General features: G+C 37.1%; 2 protein-coding genes across 5 annotated transcripts in view; both read left to right on the top strand.

The window, feature by feature from the left end:
* LOC143375455 (tubulin monoglutamylase TTLL4) overlaps positions 1 to 20,233 on the top strand; it is a 507,564-nt gene extending 487,331 nt beyond the window's left edge. For 3 of the 4 annotated variants that reach the window (XM_076824549.1, XM_076824550.1, XM_076824551.1), the window contains 2 exons: positions 10,446 to 10,502; positions 18,266 to 20,233. In XM_076824549.1, the coding sequence (XP_076680664.1) occupies positions 18,285 to 19,994 (1,710 nt within the window). In that variant the 5' untranslated portion in view covers positions 10,446 to 10,502; positions 18,266 to 18,284 and the 3' untranslated portion in view covers positions 19,995 to 20,233. The remainder of the gene's footprint in view (positions 1 to 10,445; positions 10,503 to 18,265) is intronic. The other variant, XM_076824552.1, reaches the window with a different exon arrangement.
* Positions 20,234 to 21,120: 887 nt separating this feature from the next.
* LOC143375454 (tubulin monoglutamylase TTLL4) lies at positions 21,121 to 23,948 on the top strand. The gene has a single exon (XM_076824548.1). The coding sequence runs from the start codon at positions 21,435 to 21,437 to the stop codon at positions 23,151 to 23,153; it is 1,719 nt and encodes a 572-aa protein (XP_076680663.1). The 5' UTR covers positions 21,121 to 21,434; the 3' UTR covers positions 23,154 to 23,948.
* Positions 23,949 to 24,392: the final 444 nt, after the last annotated feature.

The raw sequence follows: 24,392 nt of genomic DNA, 5'->3' as shown, positions 1-24,392 counted from the left end.
ATTCGTGTAACGTGTTTCATGAACATGTACCGGCTAGAGTAACAGGGCGACCAATTATAAAACACGCGTTTCTTCTGTTCCATAAATCCGGCATGCGAACAAATATTATGTACGCTATTTGGAACACCTATTTTATAAATAAAATTCTATTAACATTCGGAAACTGAGTAAAATTATTAATTCTATAACCTATAAGCTACCTTATAATCTATTACACATGCTATATAAAGATTTAAATTTTAAACAACAATTAAGAAATAAATCGTCGAATCTTCGTTTAATATTACAATTCCATCTAATATTTTACATGAGAGAATGATATTTATTCATCTACACTCTTATTTATCTATAAAATTAAATATTCGTATGTATTGAAAAAATTGTTATAATTCCTAATAATCCCTAAAACCATATTAAAGTTACATTGTTCCATAAAATGGACAATGTTTCATAATAAGTACTTTTACTAGCTCTTTGCGACGTTAATTTGAAAGAGACCATCCCCAAATTTTCGAAGCTCGGGCATCACTGTTGTCCAGCGGTCGCTGGCAGCTCTCCGAAAGCCGGGGCGGTGCATGGTTGTAATGGGATGCGTCCGTGAGGCGCTGTTGCCATTTTACCTGTTCGATAAGCGCGGGTTGCAACATTAAATGATGACCCTGTATATGTATCTATGTAAATGAAAGTATTATTTTCACCAGTCGTTATATTGGTCGTGATATTCCTAACAAACTTATGAAAAAGGTATGGTCTTCTTTAAGATGTTTAAAATGTCCCTCATTTATTCATCAGTAAAATTTTTTATTATGAAAATGTTTAAGAAAGCATTCTCGAAGTTTTTGCTACTTTAATTTATTACTCATTCAGAACATCTAGATTACTATTTATAACGTACTAAACATGCTTAAAGAATGTTGAGTGCCTTGAAAAATAATAATTAGAACTTGTACAATGGCCAATTCAGTTCAACCACCATTACTCAATAAATTGACTGAAAAGAGTAGAATTTTAGGCTGCTAGAAGGGGCATGATTGAAACATACACTTGCATAAACAAGTAAAAGTGGCATTTTTCTTATTCTTTTTCCCCTAGACTTACAGGACCCAAACTACAATAAAAAATCACATGGTTCTATTTAAAAAATTTCAGCTGATCTTAATTGTGTACTGCCAAACGTGTATTCGAAATTTTCATCACGTTAATTCGTTGCTAAGTTCAAAATAGGTAAAACTTCAATTCTAACGTTCTTGTTATATTATTAAAACTGTCAAAAATCGTATAGATTATTTCGACACACACTCTTGTGCAGCAGTAAGGCAAACAAATAAAACTGCTGGAAACACATTTGCATAAAAAACGTAACAATTATTAGAAAGAATTTGTTATTCCTGGCCCTGTTTCAGTATTCTTGTTATTGCAAAGAAGTGTTCATTGCTATTAGTAAAAACCTATATTATTCGTCTAACTCACATCCAACTGGGCCAAGTTATGCAGAAAGCTACCAATCCTCAATGATCTGAAATTGAGTAAATTTAGTTTGAAGATTTTAATTGTTAAAAAAAAGTACTTTATTCCTATTGGATATATTTTATCTCTCGTTATTGTTTTACAATGTTTTTTAATGTGTTATTCAATATTGAGTCGTCTAATTGATGCTATTTTAAATTTTCCGTAGTTTTTGTTTCTTAAGCCTAAAATGGAACTACTATGGCTTGGTAGTTTTAATAATTGTACAATGTAAGAGTTGTTCTATGGGTTGCTAATGCATTGCAAAATAAAAATTACAGAATTATAGGATTGATACTGTATTTAACTAATTTCCTATCGTTTTGAGGGTTGGTAGGTTTCTGCATAACTTGGCTCAATTGTTCCCAAACATATTCCACCAATATTCAGAGTCAGGTAGTTGAAAAATAAAAGCCTGGATGAAAGAAGAAGAGAATTAATTGTGTAGCTTCCACTTGCCTCCGGATGACGAATCAGCTTTCGAGTGTGCCATAAATTACGGATTACTCTGCATCGAGATCGAGCGTTTCATATCGGCGAATTAAAAAGCGTAATAACTCGAAGGCGCAGCTGTTTTTCTGAGCGAAGAAAAAGGATCGCGGCGCATGATTGCGGCCACGTCGAATTTGCAAGCAATCATCGAGGGCTTATTCATCGATGACTGTTGATCAGCTCTCCAGCCGATACGTTTTCGTACTTTTTTTCTCCAGTTTTCCCGCGAGTGCTGGACTGAAACACTCGGTTTTTACGTATAATGGGAACGTGCTGGTACGTGCCACGGAAGTCGATAGGCTCTTTTTTGTTCCGTTTTTATTACAGGTTCCGTTTCCGAGCGATCGATAATACGAACTGGGTGTGAGCATCACGCGATCTGCCGCGTATCGAGAACATTAAAGTGCAAAAGGTATTTTAATCGGTCGATTTACGCGTCGTTCGCCTTAATTCCACATCTTCCTGATAACTTGGCCCAGGCCTGCCCTACGGCGTTCAGTTCACCTAAATACACATTTAACATAATGCGAGAAACTGAGAAATATACATGTCAGCAACAACTTTTTTATATTTCCGTCAAAATTAAAAGTAGGGGAGACCGGGTATGGTTGTTACAATCGCTATATCAGAGAAACTATAAATAATAGGTACTAATAATCCATGGCGATGCGTAAACATATCGCCGCCTCCACCCCCATCATACAAGTCGTTGCAGAGTCGCACGGAGACACAATGTGTGATTGTTTGTTTTCGAGCGCTCGAACTAAATTACGCCGTATTTTCTGTTAAGTATAGGTTCTTTCTTAGTGTTAACTATAACATTGTTGCATTATTCTCGTAGTTTACAGTTTTTTTCTAACTTACCGTAATGATTTTTGTTTGCATTTTTGTAACTTTTTAATACGTGAATAGAGAGGTGAAATTGTTTAACGGTTTGGGGCAAGTTGTCACAGAACAATTGGGATTGGGTATTTGCCGCATGTGACAACTAATCCCGGTGTAGCTTGCTGTAGATATCACGTGATATTATTTTCTTGTTTGTTTGGCGACAGTTCCCAATAATAATGCCGCAAACTTATAAGAAGAAGACGTCCAGAGGTGAGGTGCCCCCGGAATTAATGTTACGTGCGGCAAGAGAGGTTAAAAAGGGCAATTACACAATAAGAGGGATTGCAAAGGATTATAATATAAATTAGCGCGATATTGTGAGAAATACAATAAAGAATGATATTACTTTCTTAATCATAATCTTAGCTATCCAAATGTGTGTTGTCACAAAATAGTTCCTGCAAATCATGTGAATTAGCTTCTAATCTGCTTGACAAAATCCACAGGACAAATTTTTTTTTATTAAGTCGGACGTACGTAGTTTATATTAATCTAAGTTTGAATGAACTTCCCTGCAGCCATAACCCATAAAAAATCAAAATAAGAAAATGAGACAGCCATGCCCGGTCTCCCCTACCTACCCTAAACAAAATGAAAAAGCTAATGGGTCAAAAACGACCTCAGGGGCGTAGTAGGGTTAAGACCGAATGCTGTAAATAATTGTAATAGCGTGCTTTACATTTCAATCGGTATTCCGTATCGTGTATACATATATTCCTTCGCTGAGTTTTACTGGGAAAATGTGATCAGTCCGTGAAATTTCATCAACGTTTCATTCAGTTTATATGGAAATTTATAACTTGGAAATAAAGCCTCGTTCACATTAGTCAAGTTACGCGACTTCAAGTCGCTTGAATTCAAGTAACTCGAAACTACATCGCCATTGTGAACCTGTTATTTAATTGACTTGAAATATCCCTTCAGGTTCCTCTCAAGTTTCAAGCGAAGTAGAGATTCTTTCAACTTTACTCGCCTTGAAATACAACTTGACCAATGTGAACGAGGCTTAAGAACAGAATGTTTGCTTTTCATTTCTGTTTGAGAGTCTAGCTTTTATTTTGTGAGTACAAATTATTTTTCCCAGTACTGTTAAGGTTGATTCAGACGTGTCAATTAATTTAGTACTTTTTCGTGCGTGAACACTAAAATTTAGTCAAGTAGTTTAGTAAAACAATGGTAAATTACTAAATTGCTTGCTACTCGACTAAATTACTCGACTTGTCTGTTCCAGCTTCAACGGCGGTAAATTTATTCATTTCAATGTGGCAAGCATACATCTCCAATACACGCCTGATCTATTCTACACATTTTGCACATTGGTGCATTGTGCTTTTAAAAATACTTTATGGAGTTATTATATAGTAAGCCACCTCAGAGGGAGTTGGTGAGGAGGAGACTGAAAGGTAGTCTTGAAAAGTAGACAAATAGGTAACAGAGATGTCATAAAATAAAGATATGAAATGTAGGTTGTACATATAAGCAAATAATGTGAGTTAAGACACATTATAATAGTACAGTGGTGAAAAAGAGGGAATGTGATAGGGTGGGTGTACAAAAAAGGCGGAAAGTATGAGTATTGTAGGGGAGTATGTAAAGTTTATGGAGGTAAATGGGTGTGAATAAAACTTTGTAATGGAGAGAATGACAAGAAACTTGAATTCGTAAACCAAATCCATTTTATGGCTGTAAAGCTGAACTGAACGGATATACATAAACAGGGTGCATCATTTAAACCGAATTTAAACTCGAGTATCGTCGACGGTAATTATGCAGAACAGGTGTTTTCTCACCGATTTGGATGACCTTGAAATACGTTGCTAAGGTCATCATTCTAAACAACTCTTCCCTATACATGTTATCGCCGCTCGACTTTAGTTTTTGAGATATTCATAAAAAATATTTGGATATTGTTCCGAACGCCATCAGTGGCCGATCGGCACAAAATTTGTGTGGGTGGTGGAGAGGGGGGGGGGAGGGGGTGACCCCAAATAGAAAATTGTAGCTTCGGGTATTTATTAGTTTCCGAGATATTAATAAAAAATTATTGTTAATTTTTTTTTACAATTTCCATAACTACATATGCGTAGCTGCGGGCCTCCCTAACGGAGGGCTCTCTTGCCCCCTCCCCCCAGTCTGTCTCCAAACTAGGGTTATAGCTGTGGACCGGGTACCCATGAGATACCCGGGACGAGGAAAATTCCTGGGTAGGCGCTACCCGGGTAAAGTACCCGAGGTACCCGAGATATCCGAGAACTTACAGAGTACAGAGGGTGATTCTGGAGCGACGCTTATCAGAGAGGTGCCGCCTGACTGTCAGGCCCTGACACCCCGTGGTTAGGTCAACCCCCTGTGGTACCTCATCGAATGTTATGGCTTTCGGCTCTCGAAGGGGTTGGAATACCATTAAGATGTGCGAAATGTCCAGGATTTCCGAATTTCTCATCAGATCTTTGCGAAAACGACGCCAACCGGTTCCTTATGTTTCTCCGATGAAAATAACACCAAGAATTACGTAATTCGGACCATAATGAATGATTTTTATCAGAAAAACATAAGGAACCCATCGGTGTCACTTCCATATCGATACGATGATGAGTTATGAATTATTTTATTTCTGAATCAGGTATAAATCCTGGAGGGTAAAAGATTAATTACAGTATATTAAGTAGCTACTTATTGTTCATTGTATGTTTTAAATTTTTTACTTAACACGGCAAACTTAAAACATGTATTATGCTTTTTCTGGGCTCCCTTAATTCGTTTAGGACGCTACTTTATAGGGATGTTATGGACCTACACGTTGTTACTTAGTTTATCATTTTAGGTATAAGTAGTATGCTCACTTATGTATTAATTATTGCTTAGTAGTGCTCAGACTCTGTACATTGAACTTGTCTTCTTTTTCTTTTGTATACCATGGGAATTCCCATTTAATAAATAATAATAATAATAATAATTATATACCTGGGTTGACTAACTGGTGGCTCGCGAGCCACCGGGGGCACCCCCGCCTTTGTGCCACGCTGAACGGCCCCCTCCATACCTCCCAGACTCTGCCGATCGCAGTCAAAAAGAGAAGGAAAGAAGGAGGAATCGACTGCGATGGTCAGAGTTTGGTCGGTATGGAGGGGGGTCGTTCAGCGTGGCAGCAAGGCGCAGGTGCCCCCGGTGGCTCGCGAGCCACCAGTTAGTCAACCCTGTTATATACGAATGGGTTATTGCTTAAAAAAATGATATGCTACATTTCAGATAATACCATTAAGTATTGAGTATTTTTAACTATGTGTACCAAGCTTGAAATAAATCGGACAAATAGTTTTGGAGATATTTGATACACCGCTCTCGCGGAGGAGTTTCACGGGACAACAAATAACTCGGCTATTTTCTAATATTTTTGAACAGTATTTATACAATATATACACTAATACATGCTCTATACGTAAGAAGTAATTTTCAACCTCATAGTATCTGCAAAAAAATCGTCTAGTTTCGAGCGTGTTAGGGTGGCGTAACCCCTTAACACTAGGAAATGGATATGGTGGTCCACTAATCTCGCACATCATAAATAACTTCTAAATTATGCGTTGTCTAAAAAATGGTTACATACAAAACCTGTAAGGATTGGAAAGCGCATAGCGGAACATTATTTTTTTGTGGGCGGAAGGGATTTAAAAATTTGAATAGTTATAGGTACGTTAAATACGCCAATCGATTCCTTATGTTTTCCCGATTAAAATAGCATAAAAATCGGAACCACTTTTAAAAAAGCAATGCAACTCATAAAAAGAATAGGCATTTTTTTACCACACTCTTTTATATTAGTCAAAAGTGAAAGGGTTGAATATACACAAAATTATGGTGGCGGATGATTTTGTTTCATTTATTAAGGCTTCGACTAGAATCAATGGTTGAAGTGAAAATGGCAGTGTGAAAATGAGAATGGGCAATTTGAAATTGTGATCGAATTTCGTGGCAAAGGTGAGCGATAGGGGGTACAACGAATACGCGTGCGACGCGGATGCGCAACAGTGGAGCGGACCGCTAACGGGAGCGGGCGGACAGTCTTAATTAGGTATTCAAAGGATCGATCAGACTTTCAGATTTTATCTCATTTTCCTTTAATAAATTTAAAGTATTTAGTTCCCCCAAAGTTCATAAAAATAGTTGGTGCTCACCTCCGATTGCTTTGATTTTTGGATATGTTTTAGTGGACCGAAAAATAAGAAATACGTGTCTTTTTATTTTGGCCCGTTTTCATACTTAGGGGGTGAAACCACCCCTCAAGGTTATATGGGTGGTTGCACCCCCTAAACATGCAAATAGGCCGCTATAATAAAACACGTATATCTTATTTTTCGGTCCTCTAAAACATATCCAAAATTCAAAGCAATCGGAGGCGGACACCTGGGAATCTCTCCTTGTAAGATATTTCGCCTTCGCCGAGATATATTTCATGCGTATCTGAGAATGCAACATAAATCTATAGTGTCTCAGATTTTTATTATGACAGAAATAATACCTATATGCTTTTGCATAACATAGTCTATATGAAATAAAACGGTACATACAAAACGAATATTTTACCTTTTTTTCTCGACGATCCAGTGTATTACAGGTCAGTATTTATTTTCTGTCTCGTCGTAACACTAATTTCTTTCAAATTAATAACGCCACTTCGACTTTTCCCATTTTTACCGTGAAAAACATCTTGATAAATAAAGAAAACCCTTATACAAGTTTTATTCCTTTCTCGTAGGTAAAGTCATTATATTTAAAAATATGTCGATTTTGTATCATGAAACAGTATAAAAATTACATTCTGATTGTATTAAGGGGTCAGTCCACTGTGACGATTTGAAAAATTAAGCTCTTTTTAAAGATTTTTTTCTCCGTAGATACAACATATAATGCAATAAATCTTTTTGGTATTTATTAATCTACTTTTATTATATAAAAAAAATTTGTTTTAAAACTTTAAACGTAATTATCTCAAAACAAAATTTTTGAACTGGTGCAGGTGATTGCAAAAGAAACTATTTGACCAAACAGTCTGAAATTTTTACACGTTATTCAGCACATCAGTGGCTATAGCCGGGGCTACGGAAACCTTTTTTGATTAACTATTTCATACTTTTTATAAGGCGAAATGCTTGAAAAATACACCGTATTTCGACACTTAAACTTCAAACGTTCCCCATTTTGTTAATTTTTTATCAGTAAATATAATCCTAATCCTGGCCATAGCCACTGATGTGCTGAATAACGTGTAAAAATTACAGACTGATTGGTCAAATAGTTTTTTTTGCAATCACCTGTGCCAGTTGAAAAATGTCGTTTTGAGATAATCGCGTTTAAAGTTTTAAAACAAATTAAAAAAAATTCTTTGAAAATTTTTTTGTATAATATAAGAGTATATTCATAAATTACAAAAAGATTTATTGCATTATATGTTGTCAGGACCGGCGGAACCCATTATGCAAATTATGCGCCGCATAAAGGCGCCAGCTGAGGGGGGCGCTAAAAAACATACTTACATATATCGCACACTTAGTAATAAAAATATTCAAATCCCACATAAACAAAATGTAAATATAATACTTTTTATATTGTACTCCGTAAAGGAAAATCATATTAAATAGAAAACCGGTGCAACAATTTGGGGGCGCCCAAAATTTTCTTGCATAAGGGCGCCAAGAATCCTCGCGCCGGCCTTGTATGTTGTATCTACGGAGAAAAAAATCTTTCAAAAGAGCTTAATTTTTCAAACCGTCACAGTGGACTAACCCAGACCCCTTAAGTTATAATTTACTTTGAGAAAATGCTTATATTCCGTGAGCAAGCAAAACTACACAAATCCATCAACCAGGTGCTGTTTTGGCCTAAAGTTACCTTTAATCATTATCTACGTATTTGTTTACCTCGATCAAAATAGTAGGTACCGGGAATTATGCGAAGTTAAATAAAAAATACACATATATATATTGTCCTTTGACCGTTAAAAATACGAAATGCGTAAAGTTTTCCTCTGGGAAACCTTTTTTTTCACCGAAATTTTATATGGATCAAAAGCACGTATGAAACAACATGCAAAAATAACAATTTCGAGGTTAGGAATCTATTCAGTAAAAAGTTACGAAGTAAAAAAAGGGACTGTGAAATTTTGACGTATATTCTAACCCCTAATGTGACCAACTGTTATGCTTCAATTTGAATGGATACTTTTTTTTAACCAATACTATGCAACGTAGGCCACGGGCCTGGCACGGTCGCGTTGGTGAGTATAATCACAGACCCTCAGATACTAAAAACGCACCATCTTCCTACTTTTCCTTTGTGAAAAAATTATTTTAGGTTATGCCCAAACTCACATCGGTTCGCTACCATGCTTTACGCGCCCCCCGCACTAATCTAGCCCCGACCAATACTAACACCCCGGACAAATTAGGAAGTGCAATGCGTTGTTTCGGAATAAGTCAACGGAAATACTGTACAGGGGGGAGGGAGTGCAGTATTTAATTATATAATATAAAAAGACAATTTTGTTCGAAATGTAAAAAAAGTATTTTACAGTATTTTCGAAACACCCTAATAGCGAATTCGGTAACTCGCACTCACTCTGCACTGGTGCCAAAAAATCACTTGAATTGGTTGATTCTTATAGAGCTGTCTTTGTTTCTGTCAGAAACAACTAATCCAACCGGGGTAGATCCCTGAAGCCGAAAATTCAAAAAATTCTGAAACTGTGAATATGTAGGGGATTTCCTCCTGATTACAACGGAATTTTTGTTCACTCGAAGGGGGTGAAATTAACCCTCGAAAATTCGGCTATTTCCCGATTTTGTGTTATAACTCGCGAAATGTAGGAGATAGGAAAAAAGTTTCGAGACAAAAGTTACTTCTTTTAATTAGATCTATCATTTGGTAAAAAGATTATTTTACAGTTCACGAGTTATAACAGAAAATCGGGAAATAACCGGGTTTCCAGGAAATTCCCTACATATTCACGAAGTTTCAGAATTTTTTGAATTTCCGGGTTTGCGATGTTCCCTTGCAAGTCATTTTCTGGCACCAGTGCAGAGTCGCTATAAGTATTTTACGCTGTCGAAATCCCTCAATGTAACCGCCTCGGAAAACAAAGAAACTACATACTCCTACCCCTCCAACCTCCAACAACGAATCATGTGCGACAACCACTGTTACTGTCACAATAAAGGTTAAAAAACATGTGAAAATTTTGCAAGTATTTCGTCTACACAACTTTTCAACGAATAGATTCCTAAACTCAAAAGTGTTGTTTTTTTCGTGTTATTTGATACGTGCTTTCGATCCATATAAATTTTCGGCGAAAGAAAAGGTTCCCCAGAGGAAAAGTTCACATTACAAAATCAATTTGTATAACTTCAAATACCTTACCGAATTGAGCTGTGTTTCATCGGCAGAGCTTGTCCCATTCTTAAAAGTCATCCACAATTCGATCGAACAGCGTGTTACGTTGGATCGGCACGCCCTGGATATTTCATCATTCGAATGACACGGAAAATTTTTCTTCTCTGTTCCAGGTATTCGTAGCTCCGTCCGCAGAATGGTGACAGCTGCCGTTTACATAATTTAAATAGGTATGCCGAAATTTTTTGGGAAAATTGGTTAAACGGGCCGATAACGCGTGCGTGAAAGCCTTAAGAATATTTAAAATGTTATAAACGATTACGCCGCGCGATTCGCGCGAAAGATAAACTTTCTCGTCTGGATATAGCTCATTAACCGGCGGTGTTTAAATGTGGCTGCCGCATCGATAACCGTTTTTATGAGCTGCCATCATTTAAGGAAAATTATAACGATGCCGGCTCCATGCACGAAAGCGGACCGTTTAATCCGACGTCCATACGACTTTGTGTGTTTTATCGTGTGAAAACCAAACGCGATTTCTCGGGGCCTGGGTACGCGGTTGGTGTTATTTCGCGAAATTTATTATGCATATAGTGCCACGGCAAATTATACGACAGAGCAGTGTTAACTCACTTCAGCCGCGGCGGAGGCTTCGACTTTTTATTACCTTTTGTTCTCTTATTGCTCCATCATTCACCCCACCATCGAGGGTATTTCAGCATTTTCGAGCCACTAGAAAATAACCATGCCCACGCTCTGCTGATCGGTTCAAATATTTGCTTCGATTATTTATTTTCATTGATCTCAACGTGTTTTCATGAGTATCGCTAAACATTAGCGATTTTCCTCACTTAACTCTTTCCAACAATATACACTTACTCGCTAAAGTATCCGTCAACCCTGTATGTGACATATTTTACACATTAAATCCATTTCAAAGTAAGAATTCAGAATTCTAATTCGCATTAATAAACTTTGGTTTTGGGTGTATTCAATTGAAAAATGGGCACAGTTTATTTTTAAAAAAATATTATGCGTGGAAGTAGCAAAGATTGTGCAAAAAAATAGTCGCCTAAATTCAATATTTGATTTATACAAACGTAATTATAATAAATTAATATTCTTCTAGTATTTTTGCGATTTTATTATGAGCTTTAAGCTATTATCATTGATACTAGTACCAATTATTATTATTATTTATTCCGGGATAGCAACCTCTTCGCAGATTATAATAACGTGAAGAGACATGAATAGAGAACGGGTAAATAAGGTAAATTAAAATTGAATTTAAATTAACGAATACCAAAGAAAACCTCCGAAAGAGATGAAATAAGATTAGCAGTTATTACAATACAAGTATCAATATTGCAAATTCAATCATCCAGTATACACAAAATTAAGTTTCTGGATGTAGATAAGGAAATAACGAAAATATCAATATTACGCATAGATTGAACTATTTTTCTGTGAAATTCGGACTTATCTTGTTCCATTTTGCTAGCAAAATTTCTTTGAGCATTTCTTTGATAGATGGTACTAACTAAAAATATATCAATAGAGGATTATACTAATGTCAATTATAATGGGTAATTCTGAATTTAGTATTATCTACATAAGTAAAATATGTTATACGTATGGAGAGGGCAGATACTTTTGTGAGTAATTTTGTGAACCAAATTTTTTAAGACATTTATAACTTTGTGTCGCAAATTTTTTTATGCATGCTTGCCCTCGATATTAGCAGCGCAAAGTACGGCCAGAATGTAATCAGGGTAAAGAGAGTTTAACGAAATAATACATAAAGTTACATTTTTGAGTTTCGTCCAATAATTTTCCCAAATTAGAACATTAGTTACGAAAATCACCACGTTGATTTTGGTCTTCTAGAAGTATCCTGTTAAATGTTAAATTTAAAAAAAAACATCTTTTTCTTCTGTTGGATTTCAAATTTGAAGGATGAAAAATTCGCATTATTAGATTTTGTCGTTTGAACAAATTCTAAAATTTGTCGCATCAAATTTCGCATATCTTTTAATTGAATAAAGTAGATATATTTTAACACTAAGTAGGTTTACGGACATTTCTTATATACTTATTTCTACGAGCACCTGTCACATTGACGGGTAAACGGAAATACGCATTTTCTTTCAAGAACCGACTTATTCAATTTAAATATAATTTAAGTATATGCAATATTAAGTTGCACGTCTAAATAAATTACTAATAGGTAAGTAAAAACTATCTTCCCAGAAATTATCACAGAAGTGGTAACAATGATATTAACGTTATACGATTTTTTAAAATTTTTTTTTTACTGCGACTCCAACTTTGCTAATGAAGATCGCTCGTTATTCTCGTGCTTGTCGACAAAGCAGTAATAAATACTGAGGCCATAGGATGTACATATGTATCATTTGAGATATCGGATCCGGAGGAGCAAATATATCTGCGACATATTACGATTTCTACTCATTGTTAGTAGGGACTTTTCTGTTACTGTAATATTTATTATTAGAGTAATAATTTCACGAATGAAGCAAATATATTAGGATTATTTATGCAATTAGCCGATCTGCCAATTTGACGGGTTCCGTAGAAATATGTATAAGTACTGCATGTACTTAGATCTTAAAAGCTAGAAGGTAGGAGGAAATAAATATGTGTATAAATTCTTTGAATATAATTATTAACTTACGGTACAAATTGGTTATAAATTAATGCTATGTTTTTTTCGCTATCGAGTCATTCCATGCGAACTCGGAAAGATTTCGGAGTAAGTTTTCGTAGATCGCTGAAATTTGAATCCCATCAAAAAAATTTCATGTAAAAAATGTAGTCGAGTCTCGTGACTCCTTTACCCATAAAAAGTTGTGAGATGTCTGCATCTTTAGTTAAAGAACATTTTGTGACTTAGCAATTACGCAGTACGAGAATGTGACGGAAGTTGCTTACATTTTAATATTCACGTTTATTAATAAAGTATTGCATAAAATAATATTTATACAGGAACTGAACGTATATGTATTTATAGCGTGAACTTAATTTTGCATAACATTGTAAGGTGTAATAACTCCCCTGTGCTGCGTAATTGCGAAGTCACAAAATGTTCCTTAACTAAAGATGTAGACTTGGAGTGATTTGTGAATGAAAGTGTCAGAGTTAATTAGAGCGCTATACTCGGTTCTACGTGACATCTCACAACTTTTTATGGGTAAAGGAGTCACGAGACTCGGCTACATTTTTTACACGAAATGTTTTTCATGGGATTTCACTTCTTTTTGTAAGTGATCCTTCTTTTCTTAGCTACGGGTTCTTTTCGGACATCAGCCACTGTTTTTCGAATAGCCCACTCTCTAGCCTTACTGGCCCTTCTCACGCGATTTTTGCGGAGTGGGGGGCTCCGCGCTGTGACTACGTTAACGGCGTCACGCCCGCGGGGCTAAACATTCGTGTATCGTTTTTCGGTAATAGGGCGGCGAGTTTTTCTTTTTTAAATTCTTAGCGAGCACCTGGGGGCTAAGAGGAGCGTGTCTATCAAATTTCATGGTTATGGGTTCAGTGGTTCCAGAGATATCGAATTTCTCTCATAAATTGTTAGAGAAAACGATTTTTCCAGATTTTTTAATTTTTCCTTTCATTGTATCCCAAACACTACCTTTCTGCCAAAGTTCAAGTTTCTAGGGCTACGGGAAGTACGTCTGATTTTTGATGATGGGTCAGTGTCGAAATAACGAAACTTTGAGTTTAAATATGTTGTGAACTAGGAAAAATAGAAACGTGAAATTCGGGGGGAGGGGGGGGGGCTTAATTTCGTTTGCAAGGTACTAGGTTTCAGTAAAGTTTCAGGTTTCTGGGTAACTCCAGCAGAAAGATATGGGGGATCAAAAGTACGCTGAGTTGCTTCCAGAAAAGAGAGATATGTTGTAGTTTTTAGTGATATTCAAACGTACCTCAAAGGATTTTTAAAAATTTTGAAAAATATCGATTTTACAGCTGTTTGAAGTTAAGTGCCAACTTTTTTTTCAATACATTATAGCTATGGAAGTAGTAAACGGATGGAGATGAGCTTTACGGTGCTTATAGAGAAGGCATTGAAGTTTTATAAAAAATATATTTCAGTTTAAATAAAAAAATTTGAATCATTTTTGTGCAATTATTTTAAACAAATGCAGGTTTTTAACATCGGGCGCGAATTTAAAAATCTGAAAAAAGGAGAAGTATTTGAAAAAAACTGAAAGAGGAAAACTCTTACTGTTTTTTATATCCAACATAATACGGTATCTCAATTTTTGGTGTTCGCAATATTTTCCTTGAAACGAGGGTGACTTTTAGCGACGATTACCCAATATGAAAGCGACTGTCAAGGCAAATTCAACCATATGGTATACCATGACCTTCAAGGCCACACAAGGTTAGGAAATTTGTCCATCAAGGGGAAGGATAGAACTATATTCTTCTTTTGTTCAGATTTTTAAAATCGCGCCCGATGTTAAAAACCTACATTTGTTTAAAATTATTGCAAAAAATGGTTCAAATTTTCTTTTTTAAATTGAAATAATTTTTTCTTAAAACTTCAATGTCTTCTCTACATATAAGCACCGTAAAGCTCACCTCCATCCTTTTACTACTTCCATAGCTATAACGTATTGAAAAAAAGTTAGCACTTAACTTCAAACAGCTGTAAAAATCGACATTTTTCAAAATTTTGAAAAATCCTTTGAGGCACGTTTAAATATCACTAAAGACTACAACATATTTAAATTTCAGCAATCTACGAAAACTTACTCCGAAATCTGTCCGAGTTCGCGTGGAATGTCCCTATCCCTTTTCGAAATTTGAAATCCGCCAAATTGCCGGGTGTCGTAAGCCTAGTGTTAAGAAAAACATAGAGTTTAAAGTGAAAGTGAAAATTATTATTATTAGTTTCGTAAGAGATGGCAGAATGGGAACAGGGTTTAATGGAAGGGATAAAAGCAGGCATTTCGTTAAGGCACGGGTTGTTGGACGTTCCTTTGAGGTATACGTATACATGTGTATATCATTATCTGTAAATACGGCGAAGTGGGTAGGTGTACAAATATTTTATTCACTAACGAATTAATGGTTCTTGGATAGCGCTACTCGTTAGATGGAATAGAGTTGACATGGACAATGAAATCGGTTATTTCAGAAACGACACATGTAACATTTTTGGCGGTTTTGAATTAGATACAAGTTACCAACACGCATCGTTTGGTGTACATAGAAGTTACACATGTTCCATCAACCCTTCTCCGTTAAAAGCGGCGTCAAAGATTGAGTTTAGCGTAGAAACGATATAATATGTGAAAGCACATGTGTTGCTTTCGCAGTAGATAGAGAGAAATTTCGCTGTTCTCATGGACAGAAGAATTTTCCACATAATTTTCTTTATTGCTTTAATAATATGTATATTCAAACCACTAAAGTGTTTCACTTTTAAGTTGGAAGTTTTCGATACAAAAAAAAGGTTGGAGAAAGTGGTTTACTACAGAACCAATACATGTAAACATTTTTCCAAAATTCTTGTGTTAGTTCTATTATGGAAATTTTGTCACCTAATTTGCCAGAACAATGTAGGAATTTTCAATTTAAAACATAAATTTTTCACTGATTTTTAGGACTGGAATTATTTGAATGAAACAGTTTTTATGTTTTTTCTCAAAAACTGGATGGTCACTAGGGCGGAGCAATACTTTATAGGCAAACATTTAAATTTGAATTTTCAGTTGGCCTGGATGCGGGATAGCTGTCTTTTGATTAACCAAACACAACTGCAAAAAAGTTTGAAAAAATATTCATGTCTGCAGGTCCCTTTTTCTCCTAACTATTCCGCACCCAGGCTAACTGAAAATTCAAAATTAAATTTTCCGCACCGCCATAATGGTTACATATGGCATTTCTGAAATACCTGGTTCAATTATAGATTAACTGGGGAATATTTCGGAGAAAGTGTATAATGTACTATACATTTATAAGCTCCCAAACCTATACAATAAAAATTGGAAACATACTTATATTCTCATTTAATTAAAAAGGTACATTGTGCATCGAATATATGAATATGTATCAAAATAATGTTAAAGAGTAACTTGAATAGACATGTGTACTAAAGTATAGTACTATTTTCTACGTTATTATCAGTAGTAGCATAAGCTACCGCTCCTCTTAGCTTCTGTCGAGAGTAGGTGCTTTATTAGACATACGTCAGATTACAGTAAATAACAAATCTCTTGCAAATATATTTCCTCCAAATTAGTTGCCTGGTAACTTACATTGCTCACCGTGTTGTTATAAAATTATTTAATAATGTTATAAATTTATGCACAATTTATTTTAATACAATGAAACTTGAAAATTGACATTGTAATTTATTCAGATGTTGAACGTTTGGGTATATTCGTTTTAAAATCGCAGTAACAGAAGATCGTGTATTTTTTCTTTAAAAATTCCGACTGCGTGTAACAGTGTGGCACCATTTCTAAGTGAAAAATTAATTACACCTTATATTCTTATATAAGCGTATTAATAACCTGCATTGAGATTCATTAAACAATGTCTTCCCTATATAGAAGTATAGGTATATACTCCCTGTCATTTAAGAAGGAACCCGTTCCGCGCATGTAGAATGAGCTCATTGGCTCCGAAAAAGCGTTGGTGGAGGTACAGCCAATAGTGGCTTCTCCCGGCACCAATGAGCGTCAACCTGCGCAGAACCCGGTCTAAACTCGTCGGTCGGCAGGTTCCTTCTTAAATGACAGGATAGGTACATATTACATTTTTTTTATTCAAATTATTTTAAAATTTCAAATTAATTTTCAAAAAATCACTTCACTTTTACAAGTATTATTTTCATCCATCTATTGCATATAGAATTTTGATCCGCTGTTTAATGTGCATGCGAAATGCGTGCAGCTGTGAAACAGAAATCCCCTTACTTTGCACAATGATTCTAGAAGCCTCAACAATTGATCAATGCATAAAGATTATAACGTAATTTCTCTTATGAAGATACTCGTTTCCAATGAGTCGTTTTGTTCAATATTCACAGTTCTTGATGAATTAGATACTTTTACGGGTGCACAGATTAAAATGAAATAAATTTATATTTAGTATATGCATACCACGTATACTTGTATTTGTGCGATGTTTAATTCAAATTCAAACTTAAATAGATTTTATGCGACAGTTGGATGTATCTCGTCAACACGTGCATGTGTATTTGTACATTGTACATACAATCCCCAGTCAATGCTGTCCTGCCCAATACAAATGCACAGCATACAGTGGCCTAATCTCTTGCCTAGACGAGTGGTTCTCTTAACCTTTTTTTACCATGGACCTCTTTAATCCCCAAGACGTAACTCAAGATTTAAAATATTTATTTAAAGTTGTTCATCATCGGCTTTTAAATTTAGAAAGAAGGGGACATAAATCTGTGGGTGAGTCCAAAAATGGCCATTGTCAAAATTGACACTTTTGACTAATTGCCGTTAGAAATTTTTCAAAAACTTTATATCTACATTTGTTGTCCTTTTTAACTGAAAGCAGCCAAACATTGACATTGGCCCTTCTCGAGCTCACTCGCAGAAATAAATACACATACTCCTATTATAATATTTTTATTGAAATGATTCCATGCGAATTAAAGTAATAATATTATATATTTACATCGCGGAGCACAGGTTAAGAACCGCTGACCTAGACCATACTCACGAAATATGTTGAAACTAGGTATTTGCGACACGTATGCCAACTATATGAAGTTAGGCCACTCGCTGCCATGCATTTGTGTCGGGAAGGGCAGAATCGAACGAACCGATTGCATGTGACATTTCTAGGTTGAATTGTCCGCGACAATGAAGCGACTTACCGAAAGTGAGAAAATGCGCGTTAATCTTCTCGCTGTTAAAACGCCCCGTCGTAATTCTTGTCGCGTTGAAAGCACGCTAAAGCCATGCCTGTTTGACCGTAGATGTTACAGACTGCCCGGGATGGACGTAATCGCCTACAATCATCACGAGATCGCGAGCATCGCGAGCAGCATCGATGGCGGTGATATCGAAACCCAGTACGAGGACGAAGTAGAGGAAATTCTGCCTTACCTCGACATCGATCGGGGTCTTCTAACCATCGACCAGCTGACTGCTGCCAATAGTGACAAGAGAAGCAAGATGCCATTCCGAAGAAGCCTCTTCTCTCACGTGGCGCCCTACATCGCCTTCCAATTGTTCGACAGCAAGGGACCAATAGTGCCGTACGAAGTAACGAGACACCTGAAGTGGCGTTTGAGTACAATTACACCATTAATTGTGCGCCATACATTGGTCAACTCAGGATTCCGCTTGATGAAGAAGTGCCAGGAGTGGTGCGGCACGTGGGGCAAGCATATGAAGTCCACCTGCTTCAAAACGCTGAAAGAATCGCAGAAGATCAACCATTTCCCGGGTACTTTCCAAGTAGGCAGGAAGGACCGTCTGTGGCGTAATCTAAGCAAAATGATGATGAAGTATGGGAAACGAGAATTCGGTTTCGTTCCAAGGACGTACGTGCTACCTCAGGATCTCCGTTGCTTCCGACAAGTGTGGAAGAAGGCGGGCAACAAGAAGAAATGGATTATCAAGCCGCCAGCGTCCGCTAGGGGAACTGGGATCAAAGTGGTGCACCGTTGGTCACAGATACCAAAGAAACGTGCGGTGGTCGTCCAGCAGTATTTATCCAGACCAATGCTTATCGGTGGCGCGAAGTTCGATTTGCGGCTGTACGTTCTCGTTACGTCCTTCGATCCACTGACGATCTATATCTACCCGGACGGCCTGGCGCGATTCGCCTCGGTCAAGTACAACGACGACATAAACTACCTCAGCGACCGTTTTATGCACCTAACCAACTACAGTATCAACAAGACCAGCGCCACCTATACCAACAACGATTGTGTTGACTCTTGCTCCGGCCACAAATGGACGCTCAGGACCCTGTGGTCCTATCTTGAACGGGAGCAGGTGAACGTATCGAAGTTGTGGGTCTCCATGAAGGACATCGTCGTCAAGACAATGGTAGCTGGCGAATCGGCCATCGGTAGTCTAACAAGGGCTAACACGACGTCGCGGTATTGCTGCTACGAGCTCTTTGGCATCGATATTCTTTTAGACGAGAACCTGAAACCCTGGTTACTGGAAGTGAACATTTCCCCCTCGTTGCAGTCTTCCTCCCCACTGGACAGCGCCGTCAAGGGCCCGTTAATTAAGAATGTCTTTAACATAGTTGGGTACCAACTGCCAAATACGTTATCAACCGAAGAAGCGAATAAATTAGCGCAAAGGTATCAGTTGGACGTGGTGTGTCAGGACTTTAGGTTGCATAGAACCAGTCTCAGTTATCAAGAGCGGCACAAGCAAACGCTGTTCGCCAACCTAACGAACAGAGAGGACTATTTGGAGGATATACTTGAGGACCTTACGCCAGACGATGTTAGACATTTAATAACTTACGAAGACGAGTTGACGCAGTTAGATAGGTTCGAGAAACTCTTTCCCACCACCACTAGCCACGAGTACCTGCAGTACTTTGACGTTCCAGGGTACTACAACATGCTGTTCGACGCGTGGGAAGTGAAATATGGCGATAATCGAGAAAATGGGATATCTAGATTACAAAAACTATGCCAGATGAAGTATCATTTAGAGCAGCAAATGGTTTTTTAGATCGCCGTTTCTTAGGGACTTAAATTTATTCCGCTGGCGTCTTTCGCGTCCACGAGATACTTTATCAATATAAGTGTGAACCCTTTTTTTTACATATACTATAAACGATCTTATATAAGGTTTATTATTATACCGTTGTGCCACGTCACGGAACGATCGCAACATGTGCCTTTTTCACGGTTGTGCAAATTTATTTTACTGTATTAAATCACTGTCTTAATAAATCATTTTACAATTAAGAGGTACTGCAATATATTCCTTTTTTCGATTTCAATTTACAGTCTACACTTAGAAGTAGGAAACGAAGAAAAGATAGCAGGTTTGTATAACTTTTGTATAAATAATATACTTTAATGTTAACAGGACGCCCATAAATAATGTTTGAAAAATGACGTAGCGATAATTATGTCATTATGAATATTAACATAATGATAAAACATTATAGTTAAAAAAATACTGTTTACTGAATTGCACACACGCCTCAAACGATTGTGGCCGTTGAGATTCGATAGCGATGTTTGGCCTTTTTTTCATCGGTCACATTTCTACAGTATTTTGTGAACATTGTTTAGGGCACTGCCACTCGATGATATGTTTACTTTGGATATTTAAAATTCACCACTTGTATTTTTCCTTTTTATTTCCATTAATCTGAGGTCACTAATGTATGAATCATACAGGTGCTTCGGCGGAAATTTAATGCAAAAATTTGATTTTTAAATGCATATGCAATATTAACTAGTCGCGGCTAGCAATGAGCATTAAATTATTATAACTTTAATAAAGTTGAAATGGCGGGGGTTCAACCACAGTAAAATTTCCAGACAAACGAACAAATAAATAAGGAGAGTAGTGTAATAACGAAAAGAACGGAAACGCATGTTAATTGGAGAGGTGATAGTAAGTAATGTTTCTTCTTGTATTTCATTCGTGGCAGTCTTTGTAAAAAATGTAACGCGCTTAGTAAAAACGTGTAGGACAAAGAAATACGTATTTATTTCAAAATCAACCATCCTTTACTTTATGCTAACAGTAGAAAAGTTTACATAACCAAAGCAATGAATAATGAATTTTGACTGTAATATTTCCTCGCGAAATAGAAGTGTTCTAGACGGGAACCTGTGGCTTGGCAGTACCATAAACCATACTCACGAAATACTGTAGAAATGTTCGTCGAAAGAAGGCCAACCATGTGAAATCATCCCACTCTCAATTCTCGTCGGCCACAATCGTTTGAGCTAACGTTTAAATGAACGAACGATATGGACAAACAGCCAACTTCCTTTAATACACTATTTAAAAAGAAACGCAGACTTCACTACCAATCCAGTGTTCACAACTAACCTAACTCACATACTTTGGGCCAAACACTTAAAATTATCAGTAATTTCTATAGCACGCCGCCAGTTCGAATACCGCTCGGTGGCAAAACATCCAAGAATGACAAGAAGCCAGGATCCAAGCGACATGACGATTCTGCGAAGGCAGAACGCTTGCACCGATACCTGCTGTGGCAAATTGTTTCCAACTTATAGCACTGAGAACGATGAAATGTATATCTACGCCGAGATAACCGAGCTTCTAATGGCTACAAAGAAACCGCGGACCATCATTGACTCAACCGGCTGCGGTGACAAAAACTTGACACTGCCGATGCGCAAGAGCCTCTTTGACCACGTACCGCCGTTCATCGTCTTCAAAAACAACGAAACCACTGAACTGCCCCTCCAGATCACTAAACACCTGCTCTGGTGGCACGCAAAGAAATTCTCCCCGCGAATTATCACGTCGATGGTTCGGAAATCAGGATTCAGGACAACCAACGACGTAACTGCCGATTGGTGTGGAACCTGGTGCAACAAGCTTGCCCATTCCCGGCTGAAGCGGCCCAAGATTTTCTCGAAAGTCAATCAATTTCCCAGCACTGCTCAGCTAGGCAACAAAATACTGCTTTGGAAGAATTTCCGCAGAATGATGAGGAAGCATGGTTGCAACAGGTTCAATTATATACCAGTATCGTTCGTTCTACCGAAAGAGAGGGATGAGTTGAGGAAGTTCATGAACAAGAATGGCGGAATATGGATCGTGAAGCCGCCAGACTCCTGCGCGGGTCATGGAATAAAGCTGGTGTCCCGAGTGTACGAAATACCTGATAATCGTCCCCTCATTGCTCAACGTTACATCTCCAAGCCTCGACTTATCAATGGCATCAAGTTCGACATGCGGCTGTACGTGCTGCTGACCAGCATCGAGCCGCTTAGAATTTACGTCTACGACGACGGCCTGATCAGGCTTGCAACTATTAAGTATTTTAACCATGTAAGCACTCTGTCCGACAGATTCATGCACCTCACCAACACCAGCGTGAACAAAATCAACCCCAATTTCAAGCCCAATGACGATCCCAACAAGCGCAAAGGTAACATGTGGTCGTTGAATTGCTTGTGGAAGTATCTGGCCTCGAAGGACCATGTGGACACGTTTAAGATTTGGTCGAAGATCAAGGATATGGCTATCAAGACTATTATCTCCGCCGAATCGTCTCTCGTGAATGCGTGGAAGAAGACATCCGCGTCAACGTACAATTTCTATCAACTGTTCGGCTTCGACATCCTCCTCGACAGAGAGTACCGACCTTGGCTCCTCGAAGTCAATCATTTCCCATCCATGGAGCCTGACACGCCTTTATGTAAGATAGTGAAGGACCAGCTGGCTAAGGATTATTTGAATCTGGTTGGCTTCCATGTGCCGGATGTGTTAACGGACAAAGAGTTGAAAATGCTCAGGATGAATTATAAAGAAAGCGCTGTCTGCTACAATCGCCAGTTGTATTCTAGCTTGCTGACGTGGGACGATAAGCAGAAACAGGATACGTACACGAAGGTGACCACTCGGAAGGACTATTTGGAGCCCATCCTGCAGCGCCTTACGCCGGCCGACATAAAAGTACTAATACGGCACGAAGATGAGATTACGCGAACCGGTCGATTCGAGAAAATCTTTCCTACGTGTTACACCTACGAGTACTTTGACTTCTTCGATGAGGTCAGGTATTATAATCTACTCTTGGATGCATGGGAAAACGAATACGCCACTGATAGGCTGAAAGGTATCGAAAGACTGAGGAAACTTTGTAAGAGAAAATGTCATTTGTTCTGAGGGAGAGATTGCAAAAATATTTCTTCCTTTTTCAAAATTTACAGGCTGCTCTGTAATTGATAATACAAGTCGAAAGGTAGTCATTGCATGGAGGAATATGGCAAACATTTAGAATAACATTTCTTGGTTTCAGGCTTCGTTCTCACAAAAGATGACATTGAATATCCATTAAATATGCGTTCAACGGATCAAGAATTAATAATTGCAAGAATAGGTGCATAGGAAATAAATCCTTGTACAAGAATGAGTAGAAATTGTGAGACAACATTTCCTTCCAGCGAGGCTCTGTTTTCGAGAAAATCAATTTGAAAACTCTATAGACTACATGTGGACTTGTTTAAGTATCTGTTTCATCTTCAACGCCGATTTTGTTGAAACTAAAGCCCCGTTCGAAAAAAGCTACTCTAGAATTTCAATTCAATTTTGCACAAGAATTTATTTCGTTCGTTTTTGTACTATATTTACTGCCACATTCTACCGATTTTTGATTATATAAACATGTTCTTAACCAATATTTGACGCCAGTTTTTCTGAAAAAACGAGACCTCCAACCGTTTCAAGTCATTTTTTTTATGTATAATTACCGTTTTTCAGATTGTACTGTCAGTTACAGAACTGCTTCCATGAGAAAAGAAAACATTGCAGTGAATTTTTCTAATACCTCGTGAATATTAATCCATATGATCTCAATGAAAGCATTATATCTGAAAAATATTTGGTCATAAATTAAAATTTATCACTTATTGGTGAGATAAAGAAACATATTTCATTTCGAGAACACTCTTATTTTTTAAATAAAAAAATTGTAGTAACTGTGAATTTTAATAGAATCTCTGAAATTTTTATTAATATATTAAGTCACAATATATTTTTTGTTTAAAAATCTACATAAATAATGTACCTACTGTGTGAGAAAGAACAGAATTATTTTAAGATGTTTATGTTTTCATGAAACTGTATTAATCTAATTTCTTTTGCTATTTCGCCGAAAATTTAGTCACTAAACTGATATGTTCTAGATTTGTCTAGAAAGGCGAAATTCGCATACAAAATAATGTAATGTAAACTGTACAATATAAGTTTGAGGCCGAAATGAACATGACGTGAGAGTTTGCAATAATTGCAGTATTTGCAGTATTATAAAACACAACTGTATATTAAAAGTACTGACGATAATATTAAACCTCATAACTGGTAGGATAATAAAAACGTAGAATAATGTTACAAGCACTGTTGAAA

The sequence above is a fragment of the Andrena cerasifolii genome, chromosome 12 (assembly GCF_050908995.1).
Source record: "Andrena cerasifolii isolate SP2316 chromosome 12, iyAndCera1_principal, whole genome shotgun sequence".
NCBI classification, from domain to species: Eukaryota; Metazoa; Arthropoda; class Insecta; order Hymenoptera; family Andrenidae; genus Andrena; species Andrena cerasifolii.
This window is presented reverse-complemented; position numbering and strand designations above follow the sequence as displayed.